This window comes from Pygoscelis adeliae, unplaced genomic scaffold (assembly GCF_000699105.1).
Source record: "Pygoscelis adeliae isolate BGI_AS28 unplaced genomic scaffold, ASM69910v1 Scaffold72, whole genome shotgun sequence".
Taxonomy (NCBI): domain Eukaryota; kingdom Metazoa; phylum Chordata; class Aves; order Sphenisciformes; family Spheniscidae; genus Pygoscelis; species Pygoscelis adeliae.
In genome coordinates, this window is record NW_008824286.1 from 4,344,080 (window position 1) to 4,355,177 (window position 11,098).

General features: G+C 49.4%; 1 protein-coding gene across 1 annotated transcript in view; it reads right to left on the reverse strand.

Annotated features, from left to right (window-relative positions):
• ZHX3 (zinc fingers and homeoboxes 3) overlaps positions 1-11,098 on the reverse strand; it is a 32,264-nt gene that overhangs the window by 1,945 nt on the left and 19,221 nt on the right. The window contains exons 3-4 of the mRNA XM_009318701.1: positions 832-2,845; positions 7-529 (exon numbers count right to left, since the gene is read on the reverse strand). Of these exons, the coding sequence (XP_009316976.1) occupies positions 7-529; positions 832-2,685 (2,377 nt within the window). The 5' untranslated portion in view covers positions 2,686-2,845. The remainder of the gene's footprint in view (positions 1-6; positions 530-831; positions 2,846-11,098) is intronic.

Below are 11,098 nucleotides of genomic sequence, written 5' to 3' on the forward strand. Positions count from 1 at the left end.
CCCGGCTGCCCCCGAACCAGCGAATGACTTCGGCCCGCGGCAGGCCCGTCTGGGAAACGATGGCGTCGTACTCCTGGTTCGTGGGCCGCTGGGTCTGCACGAACATTTGCTTCAGCAGATGCCGCTGCTGGGCTGTTTTTTTAAAGTTCAGTTTGGTTTTTGGAGGGGTGGGCGGCCGGCTGGAGCTGCCATCCACTTTCTCGTTTGCACTGGCCCCCGGTAACTCGCTTTTGCCATTGGACTCGGTCACTCGGAGGTTTTTCAGGTTGATTTTGATGGGACTCACTTTCCGCTCCACCGAGTTCGGGTTGTTGCTGGAGACGTCGACTGAGCCATTTTCGCTCGCGGCCCTCAGCTCATCCGAGGAGTCTTCCCCTTCCATGCCGCCATTTTCCGTCTCCTCCTCCTCCTGCCGAGCCGCCTCCTCTACTTTCTTATTCTCCTCCGCCACCTTCTTCTTCCTCCTCTCTGAGAACCAGCTATCAATCTCCCTCCGCGTCATCTTCGTTTCCCCCCTCAGGCGGTTCACCTCTTCCTCCGCAGGACGGTCACTCGGAGGTTTTTCAGGTTGATTTTGATGGGACTCACTTTCCGCTCCACCGAGTTCGGGTTGTTGCTGGAGACGTCGACTGAGCCATTTTCGCTCGCGGCCCTCAGCTCATCCGAGGAGTCTTCCCCTTCCATGCCGCCATTTTCCGTCTCCTCCTCCTCCTGCCGAGCCGCCTCCTCTACTTTCTACTTTCTTACCGCCACCTTCTTCTTCCTCCTCTCTGAGAACCAGCTATCAATCTCCCTCCGCGTCATCTTCGTTTCCCCCCTCAGGCGGTTCACCTCTTCCTCCGCAGGAAGGGGATTTTGGGCAAAACTGCTCTCCAGGGCCTTCAGCTGCTCCGGCGCCCGCTCTTTGTACTTGGTCGGCGTGAAGTCAGGCGCCTGGTGCCATGACTGCCTCCGCGGTGGGTGGTGAGGGGCCGGTGTGGCCGCTGCCGCCGCGGGGCTCAGCTCGGCTCCTCTGGGCGAGATGTCGAAAGCTATTTCGGGCAGGGAATCGAGAGCGCTGTCTCCAGGGAAGACAGCCCGGCCGCCTCTCATGTTCCTGTAGTGGTACCTCCTATCACTGAACCATTTTCGAATCTCCTTGGTGGAAAGGCCCGTGATTTTTGTCAGCCGCTCGACTTCGGCCTGGCCAGGGAACTGGTTTCTGCAGAAGCTGCCTTTCAAGGCTGAGAGCTGCTCGTGGGACTTCTTGTTTTTGTACACATTGGGATCCAAGAAGGTCTGCGAGGAGATCGCCGGGCAGGCGGTGAGCAGCGACTGGCCGCTGTTGACCACCTTCACCCCCGACGCGTTGCTAGAGCTCACTGTGCTGTGCTGCGCCGCCGGCTGTGGCTTGGGGGCAGAAGTCACCGCCAAGGTGAAGGAAGAGCTGGTGCCCTTCAACCCGTTTGCCATGATGGGCTGCGTGACCAGCAGCCCCCCCGTCCCCTCCGGCTGCCCCACCACATGGCCCGGTAAAGTCGCCTGAATAAGATGGGGGACACTCCCGGGATTTGCAACCAGCGGCGTGTTCAAAACTGTAATGGTGGGTTGCGGCACAGACTGAATAACAGTGTTGAACATCTTCTTCCTGGCATCTTCGATCTCCTCCGGTGACCAGCTGATGCCCTGCTTCAACCTCTGGGCAGTGAACCAGATCTTCAGCTGCTCTTCTGGGTACTTCGTCACCACGGTCAAGTAGCAGAGCTCGGCTTTTGTGGGGTAGGGGAACTTGTGGAAAGAGTTTTTGAGGAAGCTGTTGGAGTCCATGGCGGCATTGTACGTCGGAATGCTGCTCAGGGGGATCATCACCTTGGGAAGGGATTTGGACGTAGGTAGTTGCTGATGCAACGGGGGTTGCTGCTGCTGTAGTGACACAAGTTGTGCAACACCCGCCTGCAGAACAGGCACGTTTCCTATGATGGAGCCATTCACTATATGAGATGATTTTGTCGAACTTGCGGTGGGCTGGCTGACCGGCACAGACCCGTTTGGGAATGAATGCTCTCCGTCTTTCACCTCTGACTCACTGCCCAGCTGACTCGACACATTCTCCTTCAGCGTGTGGATTTTTTTGGCCTCCGGTTTACCTTTCATTATCTTCATGATGGGGGTTTTGGTAATGATAATTTCAGACTGGCCGTCCACCCCTTCTTCAGAGACCTCTCCCGGCAGGTCATGGCTGCTGGCGGCCTCACAGAGACTTTGCTCCACAATTGTATGATTGTCCTGCTTAGCCACCCTCCAGATGAAGCTTGTTTCGCCGGCGTGCGACTCTGCATTGTGGTGCAAGAGCCCTTCATGGCTATTTGCCAGAAAGTTGCACGCAACACATGCAAACGCAGGGTCTTTGCTAAAGTCTAAGTGCTCTGAGTCCAAGTGCCCAAAGAAGTGATGAACGTCTTGAGATCCAAAGTCACAAGACTTGCAGATATAAGTGTCACTATCAGCAATACCACGGTGCCCATTAGACAAAGCTCCGTTATTATTGTTACTGGCACCACCATCACTAGCTGTTGGCCCTTCCACAGGAGCTTCTTGTTGCGTTCCTTCACGATCACCTTCTACAGCGTCCAGTTCAGTCTCCTGAAGCACCAGTGTTTTTACTGGTATCATGCAAGGAGTTGTGGATTTTCTTTTGCTAGCCATGACTACAATTGATCCAGATGATTATTTTTCCTTCACTTAAATGAAATTAAAATTTAAAAAGCGCTATTGCAAGTGCTCTGTGGTCTAGATTCCAGCAAATTCATGATGTCCAAAGGAGTTGTTGTCAAATGTTGACAAATGTTCATATTTGCCACTGAACCTGAGGACAAGGAGAGGGAGGAGGGGTTAGTTCCCTTGGCATTAGACAAAGCACAACTGTCCTGGTATTTAACTGTTTCACTCAATAAATCATTTTCAGCCTCTTTCGCTGGAAAAATTTAACTTGACCTTGGATTTACTGTATTTTCACACATACAACCTGTGAATTACCTGTTTAAAAACAAACACACAAACATGCCTCTTTTACAGCCTGCATCAAATTCTCAACTGAGGAGGAAAAGTGCCAAAATTTCCCCTCGCTCTGCCCTGCCAAGACCCATCACCAGTATTTCAGCAGGGAGAACCGTGCCTGGGCTCCCTGCGTGCCCAGGCTCCTGGCTCAGCAGCACACAGGAGGCGATAGCAGGCAGGGTCACCCTGGGAAAGCCGCCTGCTTTCCATCAGAAAAACCTGACGAAAAATCAACACGTTCCCCACAGAACGTTTCAATTTCTTCAAAATCGGCATTTTCAACCATCCTATCAGGAAGTTTCTCGCTGCTCAAAGCACCATGCCCGTGCCAAGGGCCTCTGCCTGCAGAGGCACCTGGAGCTCTGCTGCAGGGAGCAGGAAGGCTGCAGCCAGGTCCACGTATTTCAGCCCTCCTCGCTCAGCAAGCCTGCAAAGTATTTGCGAGATTCCCTCCCCATCCCGTGCACGCTTCGTTACTGTTTAAACAGCATCTCTTGAGTCTTTGTCTGGAGCTGCAAGAGAAAGTAAGGCCCCAAAACTCAAGGGCAGCATCATACACTTGCTGCCTCCCCCTCCCACCACCTTTGCAGCTCTTGGCATTCACACAACTCAGTGACTCAGTGCGCTGGGGGTATTTCCGAAGAAAGAGTCATTTCTCTGCAACACAAGCCCATTTTGCTGGGCTTGGGGTGACCAGAGATCTGTCACATTTAAAAAAAAAAAAAAAAAGAGGAATAATTTTTTCTCTTCTTTATTTTTTCTGAAGCTAAAGCAGTTCCCGAACTGCTCCAGCCTGTGGAAGGCCAGAGCATTAGCCACAACCTTATTCCTGGCCTGATGTAGCTTTGCCATCTGCACAGCGGATGCTCGGAGCCCCAGATCACGACCCGAGGGCAGTAAAGCTGTCTGCTGTAGCCTGGTGACGGTCGCAAGGACAGGGAAGGCAGCACATCTGAGGGAGCAACATCTCTGCCTTAACCCCTCTGTCAACCTTTTATACAGCAACTCTGTTTTTTTTCTTTTAAACTCAGGGATAAAATGGTATTTTTCCAGATTGCAAGGTCACTTGGAAGCATATGGACGCACTGGTTCATATTACAAAGACTCGGTGCCAGATTTTCCTGGGATTTGCACTAACGGCAACTGAGCTTTATAAAAACACTCATAAAAACTTGAACTTAAATTAAAAAAAAAAAAAGACCAACTTACCATCCTATCAGATGACTCACAGAGGTAACTCCTATCCATTACAGCAGTTGTGCACCAGTAGCTTTCTCATATCAGATATTCTGAGCTGATCTCATGCACTGAGAAATGCAGATCGGGCAAATGACTTTGTGGTGCTTATGCAATACCTCCTCTGCTTATTTTTGTCGGTAGCTTTTAGAACAGAGGAATGAAAGGTCCTAATGCAAAAAAAAAAAAATCAAACGGAGGAAGTACAATTTGACCTCCCTAACTTCATTAGAAGTTTTTTTAAAAATTGTTCTGAAAGCTGACATCATTTTTTCCAAACAGGAGAGCCTAGATGGCCGACTCTGGCCTCAGCAACTCTCAGGCACCGTTTAAAAGACGGATGGGAAAACGTAACTTCCCGTTAATGTGGGCTGATCTGAGATTACAAAACAGTCCTGTAAACAGTGTTAGTCATCACTGAACTTGGCATCAGAAAAGACTGTTTGCTATGCTAAAGCTTCGTGAAAAGCTAGAAATTATAACTTTAAAAAAAAATCTATAAATAAAAAAGGTATTAAAGCTGTGATCTTGATTTAGACAGTGCGAACTGCATGTTCTCAATACCTGCTTTATGCCACTCTCTTCCCACCTTTTCGTGGTTAGTCTTTCCCTCTGCAGAGGGCCAGAAAGTTATGCATTAGTATTAGCAAGTCGAATACTTGGATGACTATGAATGGGCTTTGCTATTCAGAGGGGAACAGCATCCATTTGACACCAATCCCAAGATCCTAATTTTTGATGCTAAGTTAAATATTACACAATCTAGCAGGGTACAATGACCTTTCCAAGTCGAGTCAATTAGGAAAAAAACAATAAGACCAGCCTGAAGGCTACAAAATATAGCTTTAAAGGCTGAAAGGAGTTTCATGTCAGGGAAGCAACGGTAAAAGGGAATTCTTATTTAATTCTATTCTGCAGCTCTAACACAGGCCAGGGAGAAACCGCTGGGCCCTCTGCAAGCTTTTTCACTTCCAGCAAACTCCTGATAGAGATCCAGTTCCAGAGCCTCCATTACTGAGACAGCTCGAGGCCCAGGAGGATCTTACCTAATGTTTATGGAGTCGCCCGATATCAAAAAGATGATTTTTATCTGTCAACAGAGTAAATTTGATACAGAGCAACGGAGATACACAAAGACCCCCATTGTGCCATGTTAACGGAGTGCCTCTCCCGAGCACACCGCCACTATTCTTTCGGGTAAATGTGAATGGCCTGACCCACCTACAGAGAACCTAAAAGCTCTGCATTTCATTTACCAGCACATTTGCATCGAGCTCTGTGCTCTCTCCAACAACTTTCGTTAAAAATGCAATCAAAGCGGCCCCAGCCGCCACAGCTCTCCTGCTGGGGCTCCAATATTAATGCCACCTGAGAACACAGATTGCAAATTTAGCTGGAAGTGAATCACAGTGCCAATTTACTGGGAAAAAAAAAGTTAATCAAGTGTACTGTTTGTCCGTCTCATTTCCATGGAACAGTTGCATAACCACATGTTTGGAGCATGTTTTATTCACTGCTCACCTTCTGGAATGCACTAATACTTTAATACACAACTAATATATAACAGAATGGATAATTCACCAATTTCTCCATCATTAAAGTAAGCGCGGCTGTTTTAATGGAAAGGGTAAAGTAATGGCAGAAAAAATAATTAATTAGAAAACAGCCTTACAACGGAGCTCCGTATACCACCACTGCAAACGCCTCAGACCAAGCTGTACAGCCATGTATTATTTTATGATTAACTGGAGCAAAGAGACATTAGCTGAATGGAATAGCTGGCAGTCAGGAAGACAAAGGGATTGCACTTAAATTCATGGTTCCTATTTAATTTATACCTGCTAATTTAATAGTGAGGTAGCAGAGTAAGCAGGTCAAATGACCTGTGCACCTAAACTTGCCACCGTTGTTGGAAATTTGAGGGAAAACTGACTTAAAGCAGAGTCAAACCGATTCAGTCCCAGTGATGCTCCCAGAGAAACTAATGCTGGAAGGAAAGGCTGCCCAAAGGCTCCTTGGGCCACGCTCGATCCCAGCCCAGCACGTGGCTGGGGGTACGTTTCTCTCGTATCTAAAGCACCAGGAACTGACCCTGGGGCTGATGTGTGTTCGGACAGCGAGACAACTGTGCACACCCCGCTCCTGTGACAGGGCAGAGCAGCCCGGCCTTTGCACAAGGCAGGCACGAACCCAGGTGAAGGGCTTGGGTTGGGCTGTGGTTCCCCCTCCCTGACGTACGGCCGCGATTGCTTGTCTGCACAGCTCCCAACTTAAAACAGTTAAAAAAAAAAATCACCACGGGAAAGCTCTGCTCCACTGGTAGATGCAGTTTTACGCTGTTGTCACCATGTCATGGCTACAGAGACAGCCAGGTTGGTGGCCACCCATCAGTTTCTCAAGGGCTGCGGCTCAGAAGTGACAAGCCCCGTACTCGGAGCCAGTGGCGAGGACAGGGGAACTGCAGGCTCCTGCACTGCCCGGGTCTGCTCGGCTCTCCTCCGTGTAGGAGGCCCACAAAGGCCACATGCCAGCGACCCACCTCCAGCTTACAAACAAGCAGAAGGAGCACCACAAGAAGTGCTAGGCTACGATTTCAACTACCCCTAGCGATTCAGAAAATAATAATAGAGGAGGAAAATAGAAACTGTTAAATCTGGGGTCCCAATCTACGAAAACAGTGCAGCATTTCTGCTAGAGACAGCCCAAAACCTACAATGCTGCTATGAGCATTCCCCTCCTGCAACACCTCCCGTACCAGCCCTCCTTCCTCCCCAGCACAGGAGCCTCCCCGTCCCCACCAGCAGGTCCAGGTACACACTGCTAACCCTCTGCAGAGCAGCTTTGCCTCCGCTGAGGAGAACAATGCCGAGATCGGTCAAAGTGAGCTTAGCAATTTCAGAAAATTTACTTCTGCAGAGATTAACAAAGGGAGGTTTCGAAATCTGCACTGCTGAGTACGAACTTTCAGCTTTTTCCAGCTTGGCTGGATATAACTGGTTTGGTTTTAAATGTTTCAGTGAATTAATGAGTTTGGTTGTTAATGCAAAACATTCATTCCGCGCAGTGCCAAGGTCCCCAGTTAGAAGATTAATTTTTGTGACCTTTTGCAAACCTCGCCTAGAAACAACAACCAGAAAACCCACCAGGCAGCATCACCAGCCAGGCAGCGCACAGCCGGGCACAGCAGCTCTGGTCCCACCGCCCAGGCACGGGGACGATGGGACAGCCGCCCTTCTCTACCCCCAGCCCAGCCACCTCCTGAGTGCCCTACGCTCACACTGGGGACAAGGCTCCACCTGGACACGTAGGATGGCTACGTGCTCTACTGTGGGCTCTGGTATTTGATGCAGCTCTGCTGAAAAGTAAATGCTCAGTTAAAAAAAAAAAATCAACACCGAAATAGAAATAAAATAACAGTTTTCTCAACACTTTTGGTGCCTGCTAGGCAGGCAGACACACTCCCCAGGTCAGGGACAAAGTTGATGTTTCTGTCTCATAGGAAGCCAAGCACAATATTGGCACTTTAAATAATAGTGGTTTGATTTTAAGCTGAAACTCTGCAGGCCCCGGCTGACAGCATAATACGGAGGGGGAATCAAAGGAGGAAAAAAAGTTGACGTTTGAGAGTTTTTGTCTCTCCCCTTTAGGCTCTACCTCCAGCCAGGCCCAGAAGACGCACATCTGTCTTTGGGAAGTCCACAGATGACTTCCCAACTCCCCACCGGTAATTAGCAAGTAAAGGTCAGTAGATAAAAGATCCCTATGGCCAGCACCGACAAGTGGGTGCTCTCTGCGGCACCCAGACCTGAGGGCTGAGCTGCCTTCCCCTTCCCACCACCAAGCACCCCAGAGGGAAATCCCACCGTATTTCGCAGCGGGTCCCCCCCAGCACGGCAGGCACACACTTTGCTCTGGGCAGCGCTGGGTGCCAGCTCAGTAGCCTGGGACTGGGTGCATTTACCTGGGTGCTGTGGAGGGGAGGAAAAACAGGTCCACGCAGCAGCGAGTGCGGGTGTATGAGGGGCACAGCCCCATGGCCGCCCCCGTTGCCAGCCACACCAGCCCCGGGACTCTTACTTCTCTTCGGTTGGGCATTAATATTTGTTCTGCAGTTGGAGTCCGTTCATGAGAAGTCACGTAGGAGTTTCACCAGTTTTATTAATTTATTGCCAAAATGTACCCAGTGTGGGCTGGCAGGAGAGAGGAAGGCTGAAGACTCCTGCACTCTCCAGACCCAGGTGAGAAGGGGCAAAGGCTTGTTCCCTCGCCAGAGGCTGCCCCACACCAACTCTAACCTGGGTTTCATCGCCACAGACTTGGAGTCACAGGCTTTAGTTACAACAAAAGCATAACAAAGCGTGGGGAAAGGGCATGCAGCAGCATCACCAACGGGCTTTGAGGACACCGTCCCCTGCCAGGAACAGGGCAGCTATTGCTAATCCATCCCAGGGACACACTATGTGGATGGACACACTCCGGCAACTTGGCAAAGACCTCTCCAGGCTACATCCCTGTGGTTCACTATGGACAGACACAGTTAGAGTGATCAGCTCACCTCTCTAGAGCAAATCCCAACTTCCCAGGTGCAGACAGGACCTCTCTTAGCTGCATTTAGAGCATGGCTCTCTAACAGAGAAGAAAAGGCAAGATTTGGCAGGGTTGAGCTCCTCTATTCCCAGTCTGTGGCAGTGTATCCCGGCTAGCTGGGATCCAGCCATCCTCCCTGGGTAACTGTTTGCAAAGCCTGCAGCTGGAGGGGAAGTCACGGGATGGGATCATCTCCAGCAGCCTAAAAACACCAGCAGCAGAGCATCACCCTGGCTCCTGGCAAGCGGTGTGCATCTCCACACCGTGCCCTTGCCTAGGGCTGGCACCTGTAGGTAGCATCTGCCACCCAGAGCTGGCTCATAACCCAGACCAAGGTCGTGACACACTTAATTCTTTTGGGGTTGAACCCCATACGGGACAGCAAGTTCCCATGAATGAACAGTTAATGAGATTTTCCCCTCCAAAGCAGATCGCTAGTGCACTAACACTGCAGGCACTCCAAATTCAGGTGCTCTCAACAAGAACAGGGAAAGCAACCAGCAGTAAAATAACCACAACCCGAGAGAAGCCACGCAGGCAAGAAAAGCCTCTTCGCATCTTATTATTTTGCACTGCACAAATGTACAAACACACGCAGAAATTTCAGCAGTTCCGAGCTTCAAGCAGCATCACATAGTCAACATTTGTACTAAGGAACAATTTCTCTTTATGTCAACTGGTCAGGGTGCTTTGTAGCTTAAGCCTGGCTTTGAAAGCGCGTGTACAGTCTAAAGGCAGTGGAAGCCAGTTGACCGAACAATCGTATTCATTCTCCATACTTGGCAGGCCTAGAGTAGAAAAGCGTCTTTCCCATTTAGGCTAGTTAAACAGAGCTATTCATTAAAATTTTGCCCTTCTACAAACTGCTGTACTTATCCATTTAAAATTTGCCTTTAAGAGAAGACCTCTCTCCTCTGCCCCTCAACACTCCTCATCGCCCTGTTTCAAGTCATCACCCATTTACGAGCTGTGTTTTCAGATTGGTCTTGAGCTTCCAAAAACAGCAGCAACTCGCCTTTGCCGTCGTTACCTGGGTAGAGGCTGGCTTGCTGCCTTAGCACTTGGGGACTAACAGTAATTATCTCCGCTTTTTTTCAGATGAGCACAAAACCGAGCGAGATGGAAGGCTAGAAAGGGGTGGCTGAAACAGAACACGATTAGAGTATAAAAATAGGTCACTAGGATAATATAACCTTTAGTCTATTGGCAATGTGCCCCCCTTAGAGACAAGCCTGCGTGCTATATTTCAGGAAAATGTCAGGAATTAAAAAAAACCACAATGCACATCAAAACAAAACCACTGATCATCCCTTGGAGCTTTACATGCTTCTGTTTGAACATCACTAGCATTAATTCACTCACTCCTTTTCCTCTGTCCTCATCCATTTGATTGAGCACAAAATAAACGTTATGCAATCATACCATTAACATCTTCCAAAAAAAAAAAATCTCTTTTGGCATAGAGGCTTCATTACAGATTTACTCCAAGTTACACTACCTTAGCAGGGTTCACAGTCCCAGCATCCCAGGGACCCACCTCCGTAGCTTCAATCCTCACATTTTGCCCATGTTGCAAAACATTCCTGGTGTTCCCCCAAAGGAAAAGGTCCAGCAGACCGATAATCATCTCTCAACAGAGCCAGCTCCGAGGTTAACGCTACCAGCAGAGGACACCAGACAGCATTAATGGAGCTTCAAGAAGTCCCTCAGCTCATCGGTATCTGGGTCTCCCATCACCTCGCACTCAGTGGTGAATACCAGCGGGCTGGTTTGTGCCTGAACAGGACAGTATGAGAGCATCGGTCATGTTTATAAATGCACAGGAGCTCTGATTTCAGCCCCTTGTGCTTTCTCTAGGAGGTCTTCTTTTTGCTTGCATTGTCAGGGATCTGTTTGTGATTGCAGCTTGATCACAGGCACCTCAAACGGCCCCACGCAGGTCAGTAATATTCTGCCACACCACGTTCGAACTTTGCTACACGCCTTGCGATCCCACGCTTAGAGCTTATTATCGAGCATCACCATTTAGGTAGGGCAAGACCAGCTTTGGCAGACGCAGCCCTTTGGAATGCATGTGAAAAGGGGTAGGTTACACCTAAAATATACTTCTTTGTATTTTTATTATCTGAAATTGCTGAACTGGCTCCAAGCCAAAAAACTATCAGTGAGCTCGGAGTAAAGACTCCTGGTTCCCAAAGCAAAATGAGAACCAGAGGTAGACCTGAGTCCATGTTAAATT